At 39.9% G+C, this 24,123-nt stretch overlaps 1 protein-coding gene across 3 annotated transcripts in view; it reads right to left on the reverse strand.

Moving 5' to 3' along the window:
• The window catches only part of ppp1r9ba (protein phosphatase 1, regulatory subunit 9Ba), a 252,030-nt gene that overhangs the window by 64,132 nt on the left and 163,775 nt on the right, over positions 1–24,123 (reverse strand). For all 3 annotated transcript variants that reach the window (XM_072249437.1, XM_072249435.1, XM_072249436.1), the window contains exon 5: positions 17,703–17,807. In XM_072249437.1, the coding sequence (XP_072105538.1) occupies positions 17,703–17,807 (105 nt within the window). The remainder of the gene's footprint in view (positions 1–17,702; positions 17,808–24,123) is intronic.

A 24,123-nucleotide genomic window follows, 5' to 3' on the forward strand; every position in this document is an offset into this window, starting at 1 on the left:
AATTGCCTCTTCTAGCCTAGCAATATATTGCAAATGATAGTAGATTTTAAACAATGCTAGTTAAAGCACATCTTGCAGACATTGCTTTGACAAAGTGCACATCTTAAATCACATGATTGCTCCAATAATTCATCTAAAAATGAAAGGAAATGTACTAGGGTTAATGGATTTGCATGAAAAGACCTTGCTTTTTTAACAAGGACATTAACTGGGTTAACTGACTCTAATAATGCTGCAGATAAAGTAATTGCACTCAAATACATTTCAAATCACCTTCCCAGGCCACGATAAAAGCAAATATTGCAAATCTGAAGTTAATTCAGAAAATCCTGGAAATAGCTGGGGTCAGGCAGCATCTGTGGTGAGAGAAACAGAATCAGGATTTAAGGTCAATATTAAGTAAAAGATCATTGACATGGAACAATAATTAGTGCTGTAATAAGTAAGTAAATACGATAGAGCTTTTAAAATGCTAACATGAAAGAATGCTAGTTCTTAAAGCGGTAAATGCGAAAACAGTCTTAAAGTGGTAAATTCAAACACAGTTCTTCGTATGATAAACTTGAAAGTCCAAGAAATTTATACAGTCCATTAGGAGAGACTTTACTGAAGTAAAGAATTCCTCGAAGACACGACATTACTGTCGATCCCAGCTGGAACCTGTTAAAAGAAGCAGAAAAGGTTGTGCAGTACCTAGTCTATTCTACAGAGAAAAAGGTCGGTGCTTTTAAACCATTTTATTTCCGTCATCGTGAATCCTGCGGACAAGGCAGGTTCCAGCTGGAAAGGTTGAGACAGTAACAGGAAGCTCTTAAGCAAAATAAACTGGAGAAGTTTATACTTGAGGGGAACAATAATTCAGGTTCCCTCTTTATAAATACTTCGTGATCTGCTGAGTATTTCCATAATTGTTTTGAATTATACAAACACCAACAACTTTAATGTCTCTTTCTTCCAAAATTGTTAGCACTTCTTGTCCATTGTTTTTTCTTTCAGCTCCCATGTGGTATGGATTCAATAACCGACAAACATTATAAGAGAATGCCTGTAGTGTGTATGCATAAAAATGAACTGCTGGCAGACCTTAAGACTCTTCTAAGCTGAGGACCAAGAAGGCATGGTCAAAGGAGGTGGAGGTGCACCTACAGGACAGCTTTGAGCTGGTGGACCGGCTAATATGCAGGAATTCATCTTTGTGTCTGAATGAATATGGTACAGTTGTCATCGAATTCATCAAGACCTGTGTGGATGGGTGTGTGCCTTTGAGAATATACCAAACATACCCAAACCAAAAGCCATGGATGAACCAGGAGAATTTTAGTCTCTAAGGGCTAGATCTGTGGCATTAAAGAGCAGTGATCCAGAACTGTACAACTACTTCCTACAAGGTGAAACCTAACATCATGAATGGCAGTAATGCTTCACTCCCAGATGAGCTCAACAACTTTCATGCATGCTTTGAAAGGGAGAATAAAACTACACCTGTGCGAATCCCTACAGCATCTGGTGGCTCTGTGATCTCCGTCTTGGAGGTCAACATCAGAACTTCTTTCAAGAGGGTGAACCCTCACAAAGAGTCAGGTCCTGGTGTATCTGGTGGGGCTCTGAAAACCTATGCCAACCAACTGGCAGAAGTGACCAAGGACATCTTCGATCTCTCACTACTGCAGACAGATGTTCCCACCTGCTTCAAAAGGGCAACAATCATACCAGGGACCAAGAAGAACAGGGTGAGCTGCCTCAACAACCATCACCCAGTGGCACTCACATCTGTTGTGAAATGCTTTGACAAGTGGAATCAACTAGAATCAACTCCTGCCAAAGCAAGGACCTGAATCTGCTGCAATTTTCCTATCGCCTCAATAAGTTTACAGCAGATGCCATCTCACTGACTCTCCACTGGTCCTTGGGTCACCTAGACAACAGTAATACCTATGCCAGGCTGCTGTTTATTGACTACAGCTCAGCATTCAACACAATCATACCCTCAATTCTAATCAACAAACTCCAAATCCTGGGCCTCTGTATCTCGCTCTGCAACTGGATCCTTGACGTCCTTACCGGGAGACCACAGTAAGTATGAATCAGAAATAACATCTCCTCCTCACTGGCAATCAACACTGACGCACCTCAAGGATGCATGCTTAGCCTTCTGCTATACTCTCTTTACAGCCATGATTGTGAGGCTAGGTATAGATCAAACACCATCTTATACATTTGCTGACGACAACTATTGTTGCTAGAATTTCAGATGGTAATGAGGAGGCATACGGGAGCAAGACAAAGCAACTGATTGAGTGGTGTCACAACAACAATCTTGCACTCAACATCTGTAAGAACAAGGAATTGATTGTGGACTTCAGGAAGGGGAAGTTGAGGGAACACACACCAGTCCTCCTCGAGGAATCAGAAGTGGAAAGGGTGAGCAGTTGTAAGTTACAGGGTGTCAACATCTTTGAGGATCTATTCTGGGCCAATATATTGATGCAATTACAAAGAAGGCATGACAGTGGCTATATTTCATTAGGAGTTTGAGGAGACTTGGTATGTCACCAAAGACTCTTGCAAATTTCCACAGATGTACCATGACCAGCATTCCATCTAGTTGCATCACCGTCTGGTATGAAGGGGCCACTGCACAGAATGGGTAAAAGCTGGAGAAGGCTGTAAACTCTGCCAGACCTATCATGGACGCCAGACTCCCCAGCATTGAGGACACCTTCAAAAGGCGATGCCTCAAAAAGGCGGCATCCATCATTAAGAACCCCCCATCACCCAGAACATTGCCTCACCTCATTGCTACCATCAAGGTGGTGGTACAGGAGCCTGAAGACACACACTCACCAGGAACAGCTTCTTCCCCTCTGCCATCAGATTTCTGAATGGACAATGAAGCCATGAATACTACCTCAGTACTTTTCCTCTCTTTATGCACTACATATTTAATTTATATATATATACATACACACACATATATATATATATATATATATATATATATATATATATATATATATATATATATACACACACACATACATACACACACACACACATTATTGTAATTTATAGTTTTTATTATTATGCATTGCTGTAAAACATATGCCAGTGATATTAAATCTAATTCTGATTCTGAACTCAGCAGGTCAAGCAGACAAAATAGATGTCATGATATTTCTGGCCGAGTCTCTGCATCAGACCTGAAAAGTTGACATATCTTTTTCTTTTGCTCCCACAGATGCTGAGTAAATCGAGCATTATTCTTTTGCTCCAGAATCTGCAGAAATGCTTCTCTGAAGTTAGCGTTTCTTTAAGTTTTGGTTTGGTATCAATTCTTGCTGAGAATCACTTTGTAATAGCTGTTTACATCCATATTAGAATCCAAATAACTTGTAGTAATGCCCAGGGCCCTGGAGCTTATTAAAAGAAGCACTGACTAATGCTCTACTGTACCATCTGGTCAGTCAGCAGGAAGAAGTACACTGACGAAAAGCATCTCTGCTGGGGAAGGAACAAAGATAAAAACAAACTAATTCCAGAAGCAAAGGAGATAGTAGATATTTCTTCTGAAGATGTCTGTACACTGACCAATGTTTTCTTGATTCAGTCATTGGTAAATAAAATGTAGTCAATGAACTCACAGTTAAGCCTGAAACCAACATCCCAAAAATAGAAAGCCTGTTATCTCTTTAAAAATAATTTCCTGGAGACTGGATTCTCAGCAGTTTTGTCATTATCAGAATTTGTCTGCAGAATTGCAATTTGATTTTGTAACAAATTAATCACACCAGCACTGAATGCAAGAAAACCCAACGTAATTGCTGTGAGGGGCTGTTTCTAGCTGTTGCAAATTATTTCCACATTCTTTCAAGAAACAACCGCTCATTTTTTATACCTATTCAACTGCACAATATCAGGAAGGACAGCATTTCTTGGGAATTCCTAACTGCACTTGCAAAGTGGTGCTGAGCCTCCATTTTGAATTGCAATGGTCTTTCTTGTGAGGTAGTTTGGGATTTCCAGAATTTCAACTCAACAATGATGAAAGAATGCCAGCATATTTCTCAATCAGGATGAAATCTACCTGCTGCTTTTATTCTTTTGGATGTAAAGTTTGTGAAGTTTGAAAAGCAATACTGAAGAAAACCAATTCCCCTTATTTATTCTGTAGATGGTGCAGACAGTCTGTCAGTATTATAACTGTGAATGATTAGGAAAAGACATCACATGCCAACCAAACAGCTACTTTGTCCTGAATAGTACAGATTTTCTTGAACATTGTCGAAGCGGCACTCAAAATTTTGATGGGTTTTACAAACCCTAATTTGTAATTTGCAACAATACAATTGCTTCAGGGAGTCAGGAGATTCGTCATGGGTTGCAGCATACTTAACTTCTGACTTTTATTTCAGCCACAGAATCAATGTAGCTGGCACAGTAAAACTTCTGGTCAATAGCAATCAACAAGATATTGATAGCTGGTGATCTGACAATAGTAACCTAGTTAAATGTTAAAAGGAAGGTGTTAGACTCTTCCTGGAGATGGCCCACGTGTAGAGCTTGTGTGGTACAAATATTACTTGCTACTTAACTATCCAAGCCTGAAAGCTACATTGGCTATGCTGCAAATGGGCACATAACCAGATATACTGCAAATGACGTTGAATGTTGGTTAATCATCAGTTAAATAACGCACTTCTGACACAATGATGGAAAAATATGTCATTGATTTAGCAGCTGAAGCTGGCCACAGGTACACTACCCTGTGGAGTGCAGTCACAGTGATGCCACTCATGCTGACAAATAATGAAATTCCTTACCTAAATTACATCTATTCTCTCACCACCCTAAGTGACTCTTCAATTGAAATTCAAAAACTGAGATTGGGCAGAAGGTGATAACCAGCATGGTATCGTTGCTGATGTTTCACCTTGTTTAATGAGGTTTAGATTAAGTGTTGTGGAATTCTAATGCCACTGTGCTGCCATCTTCTGATGACATATCCAAGAACGTAAGTTGCAGGCGGAAAGCATTACTGTACCATCCTGTTCCATGATTTGCCTTTGAGACTGAACATAAGACTATAAGACATAGGAGCAGAATTAGGCTATTTGGCCCATTGAGTCTGCTCTGTCATTTCATCCTGGCTGATTCATTATCCTTCTCAATCCTATTCTCCTGCTTTCACCCATAACCTTTGAGGTCCAGACTAATCAAGAACCTATCAATCTCTGCTTCAAATATATCCAAATGGCTTGGCCTCCACAGCCTCCTGTGGCAATGAATTCCACAGATTCACCACTCTCTGGCTAAAGAAATTCCTCCCATCTCTGTTTTAAATGGACGTTCTGCTATTCTGCAACTGTGCTATCTGGTTCTAGACTCCCTACTATAGGAAACATCTTCTCCACATCTACTCTATCTAAACCTTTCAATATTCAATAGGTTTCAATGAGATCCACCCACATTCTCCTAACCTCCAGCAAGTACAGGCCCAGAGCCATCAAATGCTCCTCATATATTAACCCTTTCATTTCCACAACCACTCTTGTGAACTTCCACTGGACCCTTTCCAATGCCAACACACCTTTTCTGAGATAAGAGGCCCTAATCTGCTCACAATACTCCAAGTGCGGTCTGACCAATGCCTTATAGTACTTCAGAGTTACGTCCTTGTTTTTATATCCTAGTCCTCTCGAAATGACTGCTAACATTGCGTTTGCCTTCCTTACCACTCACTCATCCTGCAAGTTAACCGTTAGGGAATCCTGCACTTGGGACTCCCAAGTCCCTTTGCACATCTGATTTTTGAACTTTTTCCCCCAATTAGAAAATAGTCTATGCCTTTATTCCTTCTTACAAAGTACATAGGCATACATTTCCCTACACTATATTCCATCTAGCACTTCTTTGCCCATCCTCATAATCTGTCTCCATCCTTCTCCAGACTCCCTTCTCCCTCAACACTACCTGCCTCCCCACCTATTTTCATATCGTCCACAAAGCTGGTGACAAAGTCATCGATTCCTGCATCCAAATTATTGTCAAGGAACTAATCACCGGCAGCCAACTAGAAAAGGCCCTCTTTATTCCCACACTTTGCCTCCTGCCAGTCAGCTAATCCAGTGGTCCCCATCCACCGGATTGCGAGCATGTGCTACCGGGCCGCAAGGAAACAATATGATTTGGCAATATGAAACGATATGAGTCAGCTGCACCTTTCCTTATTCCCTGTCACACACTGTTGAACTTGAACACCCCCCCTCCCGTTGGCCGGTCCGCAAGAATATTGTCAATATTAAACCGGTCCGCGATGCAAAAAAGGTTGGGGACCCCTGAGCTAATCCATGCAAGTATCTTTCCTGTAAAACCATGGGATCTTATCTTGTTAACTAGCTTCATGTGCGGCACCATGTCAAAGGCCTTCTGAAAATCCAACAAAACAACATCCACTGACTCTCTGTCTATCCTACCTGTTATTTCCTCAAAGAATTCCAACAGGTTTGGCAAGCAGGATTCCCCCTTGCTGACTTTGGCCTATTTTATCATGTGCCTCCAAATACCCTGAAACTTCAGCCTTAATAATGGGCAACAAGATCTTATCAACCGCTGAAGTCAGGCTAACTGACCTATAATTTCCTTTTTTGTGCCTCCCTCCCCTCTTGAAGAGTGGAGTGACATTCGCATTTTTCCAGTCCTCCAGAACTATTCCAGAGTCTACTGATTCTAGAAAAATCATTACTAATGTATCCACAGTCTCTTCAGATACCTCTTTCAGAACTCAGAGGTGTAATCCATCTGATCCAGGTGACTTATCTACCTTCAGATCTTTCAGCTTCCCAACCACCTTCTCCTTAGTAAAAGCAATGACACTCACTTCTGCCCTCGACACTCTTGCATTTCTAGCAGACTAATAGTGTCTTCCACGGTGAAGAATGGCACAAAATGATTATTAAGTTTACCTGCCATTTCTTTGTCTCCCATTACTACCTCTTCAGCATCATTTTCCAGTGGTCCGACATCTACCCTCACCTCTTTTACTCTTTATACATTTGAAAAATAATGATTTCATCTTATATATTATTGGCTAGCTTAGCTTCATATTTTATCTTTTTCCCATTATTACTTTCTTAGTTGTCTTCAGTTAGTTTTCAAAAGCTTCTCAATCCTCCAGCTTCACACTAACTTTTGCTCTATTATATGCCCTCTCTTTTGCTTTGTTGTTGCCTTTGACTTCCTTTGTCAGCCAGTTATGTCATCTCCCCTTTTCAATACTTCTTCTTTGGGATGTATCTACCCTGCACCTTCTGAATTGCACCGAGAAACTCCTGCCATTGCTGTTCTGTCATCATCTTTGTCAGTGCCCTCTTCCAAACAACTTTAGCCAGCTCCTCTCTCATGCCTCTGTAAAACCCTTTACTGCACTGTAACATCTGACTTTAGCTTCTCCCTCTCAAACTGCATACTCTATCATATTATGATCACTGTCTCCAAAGGTCTCCTTTTCCTTAAGCTCCCTGATCAAATCTGATTCATTTTACAAAATCCAATCCAGAGCTACCTTTTCCCCAGTGGACCCAACCATAAGCTGCTCTAAAAGGCCATCTTGTAGGCATTCTACAAATTCCCTCCCTTGGGATCCAGCACCAACCTGATTTTTCTAATAAACCTGCATATTGCAATCCCCCATGACTATTATATTCATTGCACTTTTTACATGCCCTTTCTACCTCCTGTCTGCTGCTCGAGGCCTATGTAGAACTCCCATCAGGGTCTTCTTACCTTTGCAGTTCCTTAACTCTACCCACAAGGATTCTACAGCTTCCGATCCCATGTGAACTCTTTCAGGGGATTTGATTTCATTTTTTACCAACAAAGCCATCCCATTTTTTCTGCCTACCTGCCTGTCCTTTCAATACAATGTTTATCCTTGGATGTTAAACTCCCAACTATAATCTTCTTTCAACCATGACTTGGTGATGCCCACAACGTCATACCCGCCAATCTTCAACTGCACTACAAGATCATCTACCTTCTTCCATATTCTACATGCATTCAAATATAACACCTTCAATCCTGTTTTCATTAACATTTTCAATTTTGCCCCCATGTTGCACTTCAACTCATCCCACTGACTACAATTTTGCTTTATCATCTGCCTGTCCTTTGTTAGTCTCTATACATATTTTGTCTACTTGTGTATCAAATGCCCCATCCTCAGCCTTATTTTAGTTTCCACCCCCTACCAGTTTAGTTTAAACCCTCCCCAACAGCTCTAGCAAACCTGCCTGCAAGGATATTGATGCTCCCTCAAGTTCAGGCGTAGCCGGACCTTTTGTACAAGTCATGCCTTCCCCAGAAGAGATCTCAATGATCCAGAAACCTGAAACCTTGCCCCCTGCACCAATTCTTCAGCCACACTTTCATCCTTTTCTGACCCTCACAGGCAGCAACCCAGAGATTATTACCCTGGAGATCCTCCTTTTCAGCTTTCTATCAATCTCCCTATATTCTCTCTTCAGGATTTCATCCCTTTTGTTGGCGCCAATATGTACCATGACCTCCAGCTGTTCACCCTCTCTCTGCTCTCTTAATTTTTGTACACCTCCAAGTGAAAAGAACTTTGGAATGTTTACTGGAATATTCAAACTTGGTACTTCCAATTGTTGTAATACTTCCAACTTTATTGACATATATCTTGAAAGAGGTTTTGCTGTATCTGAACGGCTTTCTGGGCCATATTTTTATCAGTCTGAAGCCACATATGGACTGACTCAAAGACAGCAGATTTACCAGTTGTTTCTTTAGACAAACCAGTAGTTTCATGATTCTCATTAATAACGTCAACTTTGTTTATTAACTTGAAATAAATTAAGTTTGCCATTTTATCATTATTGAGCTGCCAATACTAAGCAGCAAGGCTACTCTTTAACAGGGACTGAACATAAACATTTATAGCTGTACACAGTATTCCGGGTCTTTTCTACAAACATTGGGAAATGAATTTCAAAATGTTCAGCATTAATAAAATGATGACCCTTTCATTTATAAACCAGTACATTAACAAAGTACATTATTCCATGTATGGATATTTCCAAAAGTGTCCATACATGGAATAACCAGGTGAGGTATTTCAGAAACACAGGGGAGGACAGGTTGAGTTCATCTCTCCTGGACTTAGTCTGATGGTGTGGGTGCACTAGTCAAAAGTCCTGGGGTTTTGATAGCACTGTAATTGCAGTTTGGCAGTAATTTGATGGTGGGGATTGATGAAGGTGTCATTTGATCTAAAACTTGGCCAGTGGACAAAAACCAAGTTAAAGAGTATTCAGGGGAACATTGGCCTATAGAAATGAATAGACCTTCATATTCTCATTCATTATATATGAGAATTCAATGGGTTGCTTGTAGAACTTCTAATAACTATTTGAGTTTCAAGGACTTTCAGGGAAAACCAAGTTTAGAAGCCCATCTCATCTTTGCTCACTTTTCCTTTTCTTACAGCCATTCTGGGAGATCAGTTTGTACCTCCCACTGCTAAATCTGAACATACGGAGTAAAAGAGACCTGTCACATGGGAAGATCCACTGTCGCAAGCTAGCTTTTTTATTTTTTCACTGTCCACAGCTGGAGAGTTCCTATTTTCCCAGCTCCAAGTGGCAGGGGCAATTCCTCTACTCCACAGTGCAGCCTCCTGCAAACTTTCATCTTTCTAATCCTGTCAGTTGACCACCTGTTTGGGTAGGGAATTGGCTATCTGAGTGTAGGATAGGCGCAAGAGTGAATTCTCCAATACATCATGGCAACAAGGTCAGTGAGATTTGGAAACTTTTTTAAAAAAACTCTTGTTCACAAAATTTAAAATGGAAATTGAAATCTCAGCACAAAAACATCCTGCGTTATCAGGAGAAATTCTACACATCTGATAACATATTGGTAGCTTCATATTAACTTCTTCTAAAGATAGAGAACTGCAAAAAATGCAGAAGACAAGAGACCATTCATCCTGACAGACCAAAACATCTTGGCACCTGTTCCCTGAAGCCACAGGTGTTCCACACTAGTTTCACAACTTGCCATCAATTATTTACATGTTCTATTTTAAGCATGAGCAAGACTATTCTAGCACTTCATTCAGGTGTGGATTTTAATAATAAATAAGTGAAAAAATTGCTGCTTGCTGTTTTCAGCATTGTTTAAATTATATTTCCATTCACAATCAGCAGACCAATGATTTATTGTTTCAGAGCAATAGAAGATACTTCACTATTCTCTCCTGAAACTGAAAATATTTAAAATTTAATTTTAAATGCACATTGCATGAATTGAATCTATTATGCTGTCATGCTTGAATTGAAAACAGTTACTTTAAGTATACTTTCCTGTCACGGCATAGCTTGTAACTGGCTTAAGCTGATTGATTAGAAAAAAAATTCTTTAATTTCTGTTCTGAGCCATAAGCCAGAAAGAATTGTGATGTAAGTATTATAACATAAAGATCTGTTCACATTTTTTTTTAAATCACATTCCGTTTATCATAAAAACGGAAAGCACCGGAAATACTCAGATCAGTTAACAGTAGAAAAGAGAAACAGAGTTAACATTTCGAATCAAGGTCCTTTTGTCAGAATCAGGAAAAAGAGAAAACATGCTGATTCTAAGATGGTAGAGGAAAGGATCTTTCAAAAGGACACAGCAACCTTACAGATTCAGTATCACATTCTACAACTTGACATAACTGACTTTCTCTGTTCGTATCAGAACTATTTCTGCTCTGAGTCATCTATCAGTGACTTTCTTCAGTACTTTTTCTCTCTTAGCAGTTTCTGATCTTTCCACTTTCCTTTGTCTGCATTTTCACATTCTATTATCCTTATCTCATAGCTTTCTTCTTTTTTTCTGATCTCTAACTGCCCCCATTAATCCACTGGATGGGTGACTATAACTTGTCCTCATGGCGACCCTGGTCTCATCCACCAGAGATACTGTCTTTGCCTACCTGATCCAGAAAATGAAACTCTACAAAATAGTTCTATCGTCTGTCATCATTATGTGTTGTGTTACAGTATAGCTACTTAGAGTGTAACAGTTTGACATAGTCTCAATTCACATTATCTCGAAAAGATATGTACAATCATTTTAACAGATGTACTAAACTAGTCCACAGTGGGGCTCCACAGGGGACTGTCTTGTCTCCCTTTCTCTTCACCATTTACACCTCGGACTTCAACTACTGCACAGAGTCTTGTCATCTTCAGAAGTTTTCTGATGACTCTGCCATAGTTGGATGCATCAGCAAGGGAGATGAGGCTGAGTACAGGGCTACGGTAGAAAACTTTGTCACATGGTGTGAGCAGAATTATCTGCAGCTTAATGTGAAAAAGACTAAGGAGCTGGTGGTAGACCTGAGGAGAGCTAAGGTACCGGTGACCCCTGTTTCCATCCAGGGGGTCAGTGTGGACATGGTGGAGGATTACAAATACCTGGGGATACGAATTGACAATAAACTGGACTGGTCAAAGAACACTGAGGCTGTCTACAAGAAGGGTCAGAGCCGTCTCTATTTCCTGAGGAGACTGAGGTCTTTTAACATCTGCTGGACGACGCTGAGGATGTCCTACGAGTCTGTGGTGGCCAGTGCGATCATGTTTGCTGTTGTGTGCTGGGGCAGCAGGCTGAGGGTAGCAGACACCAACAGAATCAACAAACTCATTCGTAAGGCCAGTGATGTTGTGGGGATGGAACTGGACTCTCTGACGGTGGTGTCTGAAAAGAAGATGCTGTCCAAGTTGCATGCCATCTTGGTCAATGTCTCCCATCCACTACATAATGTACTGGATGGGCACAGGAGTACATTCAGCCAGAGACTCATTCCACCGAGATGCAACACAGAGCGTCATAGGAAGTCATTCCTGCCTGTGGCCATCAAACTTTACAACTCCTCCCTTGGAGGGTCAGACACCCTGAGCCAATAGGCTGGTCCTGGACTTATTTCTTCATTTACTGGCATAATTTACATATTACTATTTAACTATTTATGGTTCTATTACTATTTAATTATTTATGGTACAACTGTAACAAAAACCAATTTCCCCCGGGATCAATAAAGTATGACTATGACTAAAAAAGAACAAACATACCAAAAAAAAAGAAAACCAGCAAATCAAAAACTTTAAAGAGTAGGGTAAAGTTATGTTTTACTATGAACCTTAAAAAACCAATAATTCAATTACCCATTCTTCGTTGAACACTATCTTGTCTGTCAAGTATTTTATTTGGAGGAAGATTTACTGTACATCACTAAATGTAGGCAATTAAACAAGATCAATTGATCATGATCTTCAATGCAACGTTGATAGTTTCGTGTTTAAATTGCATATCTGATTCGACAGGATTTTTCCTCACAGTGAATCTCCACACTGGCAACAACTGGGATTCTGTAAAAAAATGTAGAACATTGAACAATGGGAGATGAAAAATATCTTTCCTTCACCCCCAACTCCAATATCACAGAGTGATTTCTACCATCTGCTTTAATACCTTAATGTTCAATACATGAAATGCAGAATTTTAATTTAAGATTGCTATCTATTTTAATTTTGGAATTTCATTTCTAAAATGTGCTTTTAATTAGCATTCCCATATTTACATCTTGACAGCTAAAGAAATTAAAAATGCCTTCAATTATGGGTTATTGAAGCTAATAAGGGTGGGAAATTTGCTGAAAAAAGTATCAGAACACAAAACATCTGACTTGAATTTTCCTGTCAGCATATGATTTCCAGAGCAATGCATTATCATAGGAAGTTTTAGGGCACAAGGAGGCCATTAGGTGCACAATGTCCATGTCTGTGACAAAGGATATGTGAAGGGCGGGAGGTGCAAAAAGATTCACCTTCTCACTCACCGAAGCATCTCCACTTACTTGGTTAAGTACAATTCTAATGACTCTGAGGAAGCTTGAAGCCAGGAAGTATGGAAGAGCCCACACGATTGGCAGTGCCACCAATCACCTCAAAGGTTCTCTTTGATACAGTGGGAACATCTTGCCCTATGGTCATTTATTGTTACTGAGTCGAAACCCTGAAACTTCCTAACGCACTGTGGGACAAGCCTCATCACTCGGACTGCAGCCTGTCACCACCTTCTCAAGACCAATTAGAGACAGTCAATAAACACTGACCTTGCCAGCAATGTTCACATCCCATTAATGGTTTCAGTGGCATCAGGGAGAGTTATGACAAATTAATCCTCATTCTCTGAAGTTTCTCTCACGCATAAGGAGAGAGATGCCAGTAATTAGGGCTGTGCAATTAAATTGACCAGACCTCTAGAGATCCCCAGTTGAAAAGCCTCATGAATATCTATTTCTCCTTTCACAAACAACAGAATCTGCAGATGCTGGAAATCCAAACAATACACACAAAATGCTGGAGGAACTCAGGAGGTCAGACAACATCTATGAAAAAGAGTAAATGGTCAACGTTTCAGGCCCAAAACCTTTCATCTTTTCCACAGCTGCTGCCTGGCCTGCTGAGTTCCTCCAGCATTTAGTGTGTGTTGCTTCTATAGCTCTTTTGGTGACTTTAGAGCCCAAGTGAACTCAAGATTATACACCTCTCTTTCTCTTATTAACATTGACCCTGATCTTCCACTCCCATATCTCCATACATTTGAATTTCTTGCTGAAAACCTTTTATCTCCCCTTTACTTTATTTAAAACCTTTATCTAAATACACCCTGTAATTTCTTTTTCCAAACCCTTACTAACATCTGCCTTGGTTGAGTATCCATTTTAAATTTATCTTGCATCGTACAAAACTTTGGGATATTTCTAATATTAAAACTGCCCTGTAGGTACAAGTTGCTACTGTCACTATTGTTACAAGAAGTCCTGCCGTTAAACTGTGTTTGCTGGATAGATCTGTAATTTATAGGCTTTGTTTCACACAATCATTAGAAATGGCTCATTTCAAGGTTATTGTAATCTCGCACCAGTTATACTTGTAAGCACAGAATATTTTCCATTAATTAACATCTATTTCCAAAATGTCTACTTCCTGGCCTTTTTTTTCATGAACTGTATTATGTTTCCTCTGAAATGCAGTTTTTCATCCAAAACAGTTTTCAGTGGAGAGCATGCTTAAGCCTGAACTGCTTTGCTATTTAATGCACTACTGGTCCTTTGGGATTTCCTGTGCATTGCTAAAATAAGCCATGGAACAATGTGAAGTTTTCAGATCAAGAGCCAAGCCAGATTGTTTCTGAAGCTGCTACTTTACATTCCAGAGGTTCACACTGCATGTATCAATGCCTCACTGTTCTTATCCCACATCCCTCTCATAAGTGAAGTCAAGACCCCTTTTGCAGGTTCAGTGCAGAAGCTGGAGAGTACAGAGAATTGAGGAAGAAAGGGAACTGCTGACGTTAGAGGAGATCTGTGGAGAGGAAAGAGAAGGGAGGAGTGTTAGGAGTGAGAAGAAGGAATCATGAGAAGGTTAGTGCTTGAGGAGTGGGGAGGAGGAGAAAGTGAATGAGTGAAGAGGGAAGAGGAAGAGGGAGTAGGGTGAAGAAGAAAAATGGGTTAATAGTGTCGAAGCGAAAGAGTGAGAGCAGAGGATGGAACCATCGACTAGAGGAAGAATGGAACATCAGCACAACTGGAGGTCAGTGAGTGATGAGGAAGTACAAGACAGGGAGGTGAGGAGCAGATAAAGAGTGTGTGAAAGGGAAGCTGAGAATGTCATGAAAGTAGGTAATTGACAGAATGAGAGGACAAAGACAAGCTGAAGGGAAAAATGGCACGAACAAGATTGTTTGGGGGTGGCTGAAGACTACTTTCTCGGTGTACAGATGTTTAAAATCCTGTTGTGGAGGAATGGAAGATTGATGATGGACAATTTTGAATTTACTGGCATGATGGGGCAACAGATGTTGCTGATTTCAGCACAATATGGAAATGCTACTGTTATGTTTTCATTACAAGGTTCTTGAGCAAACTTGCTATTTTTATATATTATTAATATAGCATGTGAGGAGTTGAAAGTGGAGAAGGATTACCACCACCCCACATCATGCTGCAAAAAGCTTCCATAAAGCCCTTATTTACAATGCTGGTCTCTAACACAGACTGAAGCAAGACTTTCCAGGCGCAGATCCATGGTCTTGCGAGACTAACGGATGCCACCAGGACAGGATAATGCAGGGAGAATTTAGAACAATCACTTCAACCAGTAAAGAGATGAATACATTTGTGTACCACATCAATTAAAAGCAGGGTGTCAATTTTCTGCAAGAATGTCTTCAAGGGTATCAAAGCTATAGGCAGTTGGTAGAGGTACCAAACATTGATACAACCACAGAATTTATGTAGCCATAAGTGGGGCTTCCCTTTACCTAAGAGAAATATGACCTCAGACATGGTATATTGACCACATTGGCCACCCACCTCTCAATCTCAGCCCACTCAGAAGTTTAAAACTACTGATAGGTTAGTTGACTGGCACAATGGAGAGAACTGTTTGATGCAAAGAAATACTTGTAGATGGAATGACTGGAATTCTCGGCACTTTTGGGAGTATATGTTATCAAAAGTAAACAAGGCTTGTCCACATCATGTACCAAGATACTTGTCCTGCAGAACTCCTTCCTCTGGCTTCATTTCCTGTGGCTTCTATAGGTTTGGTGCTTTCTTCACACGATGTCCACTCTCCCTTCTTCAACCTTCAGCTTCCATGGGCAGCAAGCCCTGGGACTCCAAGGTATTACAAAGGACATTCTACGTGCAATAGCTCTCCAGATTTTCATCCAGCTCTATTGAATGGAACTCCAGAGGCAGATCACATTAACCAGCTGCCCTTTTACAGAGCATTTAGCACAATGGACCAAGAATGAACTTCCCGGTAAGGGAATGTTTACATTAATATAGCTTAGAAATGAATAAACTACTGAGATGAAATTCATGACAAGTATGTTCAATTGTTGGATAATTACATTCTAAAAGGATCTTGCGACTATTTTTATAAACGAGTGCTTAGCATCTGTTTGCTATTCAAGTCAATGGTATTTTATTTCCACTTAGAAGAATATCTAAAGCCTCTGCTAATCCTTTCACACTACGTTATACTGCTAACACTGTGAATGTAGTGAAATCCTGATTGAGGTGCATTTCTCTATTTTAAAGCGCTATTAGCTTATCGCTTCTCTCAAAGATTAGCCAAGAAAACAATGAATTAACATGCAAATACTCTTTGTACAAAAGTTTCCAATATGTCATAAGAACATAAGAAATAGGATCAGGAGTAGGCCATCTGACCCATCGAGCCTGCCCCACCATTCAATAAGATCATGGCTGATCTGTCCATAAACTCAGCTCCATCTACCTGCCTTCTCCCCATAACCCTTAATTCCCCTACTATGTAAAAATCTATTTAACTGTTTCTTAAATATATTTAGTGAAGAAGCCTCAACTACTTCCCTGGGCAGAGAATTCCACAGGTTCACCACTCTCTGGGAAAAATAGTTTCTCCTCATCTCCATCCTAAATCTTCTCACCTGAGTCTTGAGGCATGTCCCCTAGTTCTAGTCTCACCTACCAATGGAAACAACTTTCCTACTTCTACCTTATCTATCCCTTTCAAAATTTTGTATGTGAGTATAGTCCCAGGTGACTCAATCTCTCCTCATAGGTTAACCCCTTCATCCCTGGAATCAACCTGGTGAACCTCCTCTGCACTGCCTCCAAAGCCAGTATATCCTTCCTCAAGTATGGAGACCAGAACTGCACACAGTACTCCAGGTGCGGCCTCACCAGTACCCTGTATAGTTGCAGCATGACCTCCCTGCTTTTGAATTCAATCCCTCTAGCAATGAAGGTCAACATTTGTTTGCCTTCTTAATAATCTGTTGTACCTGGCATGATACTCATCAAGACTACAATTTACTCTTGTCCTCTAGTACAAGTTTGGCACTGGCATTTGATGTACTGAAGAAAGGAAACTAGCTCCCAGCCTGGGTCAAAGTGGCATTGCACATCAGGTGCGTTAGCTTCCTCTACATCAAGTTCTCAAGATTATTATTATAACTTAAAACAAAAGCAGGAATGGACCATCTGTCAAATGAAAGATGGGTGAGGAATCCAGTGTACAAGAAGGGATAAGACAACTTTGGATGAGCAGCAAGATATGTGTAGTTGAAGAAACAGTAAAAATCTGATAGCCAAATCAAACAGTTTTATGAGGTTTGAAGCCAGGGAGTTCACCTACTCAAAATGGAAGTAGTGGGATTTTACTGAAACATCAATAACATCACGGAAATGAACTTTGTATGATTGTAAAACTGAGCTGACAATAAGAAAAATGCTTGGAAGGATATATTATATAACCTTTCAACCATTGGAATAGAATCACGTGCTCCGTACATTAGACACAACTACATCATGTTCCACACTTAAATTGGCAATACAATCTAAATCTCTCATTCTCCTGAGGTATACAGAAGGCAACACAAACTTTCTAACTGCTGGCAGTTTATAAGTTTGCATTAACCTCTTAACTTCTGTTCCCTCTGCGATAAAGGTCACCAAATATTTACTCCATTGTGTCTGTTGGAGTTTCAGTGTGAGAACTGCAGAAATCCCAGGAGACTTATTTTTCAAAATCTAGCTGTTCCAGTACCTTTTCCACAACCACGTGCATTATTACCTGACTGTTCCTTTTGTGTTCCTAAGGACTGAGGCGGCAAAGCTCTGGGTCACACCAACCAGACTGATTCCATCCACTTCCACAATCAGGTCATTCACCTGGATTCTGAATAAAAGTGAAGAAATTGAACATTGGCTGAATACAAACAAGCAAATAAGCGAATTGCATATTTACAATGGCGACAGTCAAACAGAAAGCAACAAATACTTGCTCAGTTCAATCATCAACATAATAAAAAGTGGAATTTCAAGACAGATAATTATCACAGAACAGACTGCATCCAAAACCTTTTTGAATGGTCATGTTAGAATGATATATTAAATTATCACTGCATAAGTGGCATTCTAAAATAATATATTCGTTTAAAATGAGAGGCTAGTTTATATGCTATTGCACAAAAATATATCTGTTAAGAGTACAAGCTGATAATCTCCTGTCGATGTACTACTTTCAAAAGATCTATATGTAAAAAAGAACAGGATTACAGAGGAAAGAACAGATTTTAACTTCAGGTTCTAACAATATACATTTAGGAGACTGACTCCTAGGGGGCAAGGTAGCAGTAAAGATTATTATGACAATCACAAGTAAGAGAAGGATCTTTGTTTTGATATGTTTAATCTAACCCTAGAGAGCAGAGATCATTTGCTGCATAATCCACATGCTTATGAGAAGTCAAGCACTAAAATGGGAGACCTATTGTTGAATTTGACTCTTAACAGAATGATTCCCCTGCTAAATGATGGAGCAGCAGTGGAGACAGCTGAAAAGAGTATTATAGGGCTAAAGAAACTTGCAGAGAAAACCTAAAATGGTAACACCAGAACAAAATAACCTTGAAATCCCCGGACTGCCTGTAATGATGCATTTGTGGCTAATAACATGAGTTGTGCAGTATTTATTAATCTCAGCCTAGCAGGCCTGGAGGATGACAGTTACACAATGGCAGGCTGCATCTTTCCCTTTCAAAGAGCAAACTGGATTGGATTGGATTGATTTATTATTGTCACATATACTGAGGTACAATGAAACCATGTCTTGCATGCTGTTCATACAGATCTATTCATTACACAGTGCACTGAAGTAGTACAAGGTAAAACAATAACAGATGCTCAGAAAATGCAGTGTAGGTAAACAATAAGGTGCAAAATCATAGCGAGGTAGATTATAAGGTCATAAGTCCATTTTATCATGACAGAAAACCATTCAACAGTCCTATAACAGCTCTCCTTAAGCCTGGTGGTACATACATTCAAGGTTTTTGTATCTTCTGCCCAATGGGAAAATGTTCGGAGTGAGTAGTGTCTTTGATTACGCTGGCTACTTTACTGAGGCGGCAAGAAGTATAGGCAGAATCCACGGAGGCCCAACAGTGGCCTGACACAGCAGCTCTGAACTGCTCAAGTCATAAACAAGCACATTGTCACTAAATTCACCATCAATAACAGTGTTGATAGTAGAGATGGGGGTTAGGAGAGCAGCCAAAGATAACAGACCAAAGTCTAGCTTAAATGTACACTCAATGCTTGTTGATAACCTACACTGAACCAGATTGTTCACAAAGTACAATAGTGGGCAATTTATTACTACAGGTATTCTAGTTATGTATGTGTAATATTATGTACAGTTTCAAGAGGGTGAATGGTTCCGTATGACTACAGACATGGCTGTGGTCACAGCAGACCTTACTTAAAAGATCTACAATTGCACAACACTGTTCAATGGGAGCGACAAATCTTGGTTTTGGTATTGGTTAATTATTGTCACATGTATCAAGATACATTGGAAAGCTTATCTTCCATACTATTTATACAGATCAAGTTATTGCACAGTGCGATGAGCTAGAATGAGATAAAACAATAACAATGCAAATAAAGTGTAAAAGCTACTGAAAAAGTGCAGCACAGGTAAATGATAAAGGGCAAGATCATAACGAAGTGCATTGTGAGGCCAACAGTTCATCAAGAGGTTCAAGAATCTGATAACAGTGGGATAGAAGCTGTCCTTATTACTGTAAATCTTACTGGTATTGTTCGGCACACCACTGAAGGCAAAGGAAAATGAAGGATAAATACTACTACACAGAAGATAATTGGGTAAAAGTACCATAGGAGGCCATTCCACCCATTGAATCTAAGCTGGTTTTCAGAGCATAGCCATCATTTCAAAGAACAAAGAAACACAATAGAATCAATGAAAAACCAGACACAAAGACTGACGAATGACCAATGTGCAAAAGATGACAAACTCTGGAAATGTACAAAAAAGTAAATAAATAATACTGAAAATATGAGTTATAGCATCTTTGAACGTGAGTCCATGGGTTGTGGAATCAGTTCAGAGTTCAGCACTGGTTCAGAAACCTGATGGTTAAAGGATAATAACTGTTCCTGAACCTGGTGGTGTGGGACCTGAGGTTCCTCTACCTCCTTCCCAAAGGCAGTAGCGAGAAGAGAGCATGGCCTGGATGGTGTGGTCCTTGATGACGTGGCTGCTTTCTTGTGGCAGCGCTCCTTGTAAATATGCTCAATAGTGGGGAAGGCTTTGCCTCTGATGGACTAGCTGTATCCACCACTTTTTAAGTTTTTCCATTTTTGGATAATAGTGTTTCCCTACCATGCTGTGATGCAGCCAATCAGGACACTCTCCACTGTGCATCTACAGAAGTTTTTCAAAGTTTTAGATGTTATGCCAAATCTGCACAAATTTCTAAGGAAGTAGAGCGGCTGTCGTGCCTTCATTATGATGGCACTTACATGCTGGTCCCAGAACAGATCCTATGAAATGATAATGCCAAGGAATATAAGGTTACTGACTCACTACACCTCTGACCCACTAATGAGGACTGGCTCTTTGACCTCAGGTTTCTTCCTCCTGCAGTTAATAATCAGCTCTTTGGCTGTACTGATGTTGAGTGAGAGTTCGTTGTTGTGGCACCATTCAACCAGATTTTCAAACTCCCTCCTATAAGCCAATTCATCACAATCTTTGATTCAGTCAGCAACAGTGGTGTTAGAAAACTTAAATATGGCATCGCTGTACTTAGCCTTGTGGTGATAGGTATAAAGCGAGTAGCACAGGGGGATAAGCACACAGCCCTGTGGTGCACCTGCGCTGAGGGAGATTGTGGAGAAGATATTGTTGCCAATCCGTACTGACTGGGGTCTGCAAGTGGGGAAATTAGGATCCTGATGCACAATGAGGTATCGAGGCCTAAACCTTGGAGCTTACTGATTAGTTTAAAGGGGATGGTAGTGTTGAGTGCTGAGCTACAGTCAATGAAGAGCATCCTGATGTGTATATCTTCACTGTCCAGATGTTCCAGAGCTGAGTGAAGAGCCAACGAAATGGCATCTGATGTTGACCTATTGTGAAGGTAGGTAGGCAAATTGGAGCCGATCAAAGTACAGTAGCTCCTCAGGAAGAAGTTGGTATACTTCATCCCAGTGGACGTAAGCGCTACTGGACGATAGTCATTGAGGCAACTTACCACGTTCTTCTTAGGTACTGGTATGATTGAACCCTGCTTGAAGCAGGTGGATACCTCAGACTGCTGAAGAGAGAGATTAAAGAACTTGCAAACTCCACACGGAGGCAATTGAGGTCAGGAAAGAATTCAGGTCCCTGCAGCTCCTCAGCACCATGCTGTAGCCCATAAATTATGTAGAATGTTCACTTGTCTTTGAAGAAACAGATTAAAAACAATAAGTGTGCCTCACTTTCAAAGTTCGAAGTTCAAAATAAATTTATTACATCTACTGTATGTTACTATTTTATTGCAGGCATTTACTTGAAAAAAGAAATACAAAAGAATTTTACAAAAATACTACACATAAGCATACAAAGACTCAGAAATAACCAATGTACAAAAGGCAAACTGCGAACCAGTTGCAAAGAGTCTTTGAAAGCGAGTCTGTAGGTTATGGAATCAATTTGGAATACAGGTGATTTCATAATCTAATCGCCAATAATGATACCAATAGACCAAGAGCATCAGGTTATAAACTGGAGTTTCCTTTAATTTAGTGGAGTCTCAGTAAATAAATAAATTGGCCTCTCTGCTATCCTGTCTTTTTGATTGGCAAGATAATGTTAGCTGCCACTTGATTAAAACTTCAAGGCAAGGATTAAAATGTATTATCATTGAGGCATTTAGTCTGTCCAGAGCAGTGATCACAATCATGGTTACAAAACACTAATGGCTTACATTAACACAGTGATCCATTCCTATTACACTTTACTGCTAGCTTAGCTGTATGGAGAACTGGACCTGGAATGGACTGAAAGATGGTCTATTTCCCTCCACAGAAGCTGCCTGACTGACTGAGTTCACTTAGCTTTTTGTATGAACTGAAACTGGCCCAGCCTAATCAGTAAGGACAACATATTAATAGAGCATTCATCCTGCCAGGTGACCTGTTTGAATCTCTGTGATCGGATCACATTTAATTTGGAGTGGTGATCACTGCTTATAGGCAGTTTGCTTTGGTTTAGGGGTGATGAGGATTGACTTGCCATTCCCTAATAGGAAAGCGATGATTTCCTTCGTAGAATGTGGACACTACATTTTGGAATAGCTGGCACAATGTTGGCTGTCAGAGCCTATATATTTTGGAAACATGCCTCATTAATGAGATCAGTATTGACTGTATTGCTGCAGTGGGTGAACATGGAAAGGTTTGACCACCATTATTGATGAGCTTTCCAGATAATGAGCAATTTGTTACATTTTAATGCTGTCAATGCAATAAAATGCTGTCATTTATTTTTAAAGGTACAAGTAGACAAATATTAATATAGGAAAATATAGATGCATTCTGTAGATACTAAGGTTAGAAATACAATGACTTTGCTTCTACCATTTTCTACAGAAGAGGGAAGAGAAAGGGCCAAACAAGTGTAAGAAATTAATCATGCAACAACTATTAATGATCAATGATATGGATGACCTATGAACCATAATATTTAGACTCAGCCACCTAGAAATATGATCATGTTGCTCTCCTCTCTCTATGCTCTACAACTGAAAATGCAGGATAGATAGAGAGAAAAGTAACAGCGACCAATTCTGAGTCATTTTACATTATTATAGATATTCAACCATGACTCACTTGAGTCACACTTGCCAGTGGCTATACTTCATTACGAGTTTGCAGAGATTCGGTACATCACCAAAGGCTCTTACAAATTTCGACAGATATACCATGGAGAGCATTCTGACTGGTTGCATCATTACCTGGTATGGAAGCGCCAATGCACAGGATTGAAGGAGACTGCAGCCACCTCCATCACGGGTGCAATCCTCCCCACTATCGAGAGCATCTTCAAAAGGCGATGCCTCAAGAAGACAGTATCCATCATGATGGAGCCTCATCAACTGGGACCTAACTTCTTCTCATTACTACCATCAGGGAAGAGGTACATGAGCCCAGAGACTCACAGTCAACACTTTAGGTACAGCTTCTTTCCCTCAGCCATCAGATTTCTGAACAGTCCATGAACCCATGAACACAACTTTGCTATTCCTTTTCTGCATTATTTTTTATACTGTAATTTATAGATTTTTTTTGTTATACACTATACTACTGCCAATGATAATAAACCTTATTCTGATCCTGAACCTTTGAAGACACACCACGTGATACCTGTCCCTGTACAATACTCCTTCTGAAGAACTGTTGGGAAAATAGTCTCCATCATCCTGGATTATCTGATACTGAATATCTCAGGCCAACCACATTTTCAAAGTGTAGCACAGAAATGGGACCCCTCTGAGGTAAGTCCATAACTCATTTTCTCACCCAATTATTTCCAGCAGTGCAAAACCACTCAGCAATTCACAAGGTAAATATGTGAACATCCTTACTGCATACATATTTCTATCCATTAAGCCGATCCCAATTGGTAGTCATCACAACTCTCACTGACCAATTCTGGACACCATGCCCTCCCCGTGTCTTCATGCGTTGACTATATAACATGCCCATAATGATATAGTATACTTTCTAGGTCATCACATATTGTGAAGTATTATCAAACTGTTCAGCTTTGATGTCCAAAGCAGGAGATACCCTTGATCAATGACAAACAGTAAGACTAGTAGTTCTGTAAAAAAAAATTCAGAACCTTAAAAAGCAGCCTTTCAATAGATACATTATTAAATTCTTTTCTAGAAAAGCACCAATGGGATTAAGGATTTCCTGAGTTCTTTTATGTGCAGAGAGGTGTTATCATTCGTACATCTCACAGTACATGTTCAGCTCCTGTTCTCAATTAATATATTTTGTACCACATTAACTATTCCCTCATCTTAAAAGAACATATTATTCTGTAATGTCATTCATGGATCCATGTTTCTATTTAATTTGAATCCCAATCAATTTGGCAAAATTTAATTTTAAAAGAAGACTGTTAAAATGAG

Source organism: Mobula birostris, chromosome X, assembly GCF_030028105.1.
Source record: "Mobula birostris isolate sMobBir1 chromosome X, sMobBir1.hap1, whole genome shotgun sequence".
Classification (NCBI taxonomy): domain Eukaryota; kingdom Metazoa; phylum Chordata; class Chondrichthyes; order Myliobatiformes; family Myliobatidae; genus Mobula; species Mobula birostris.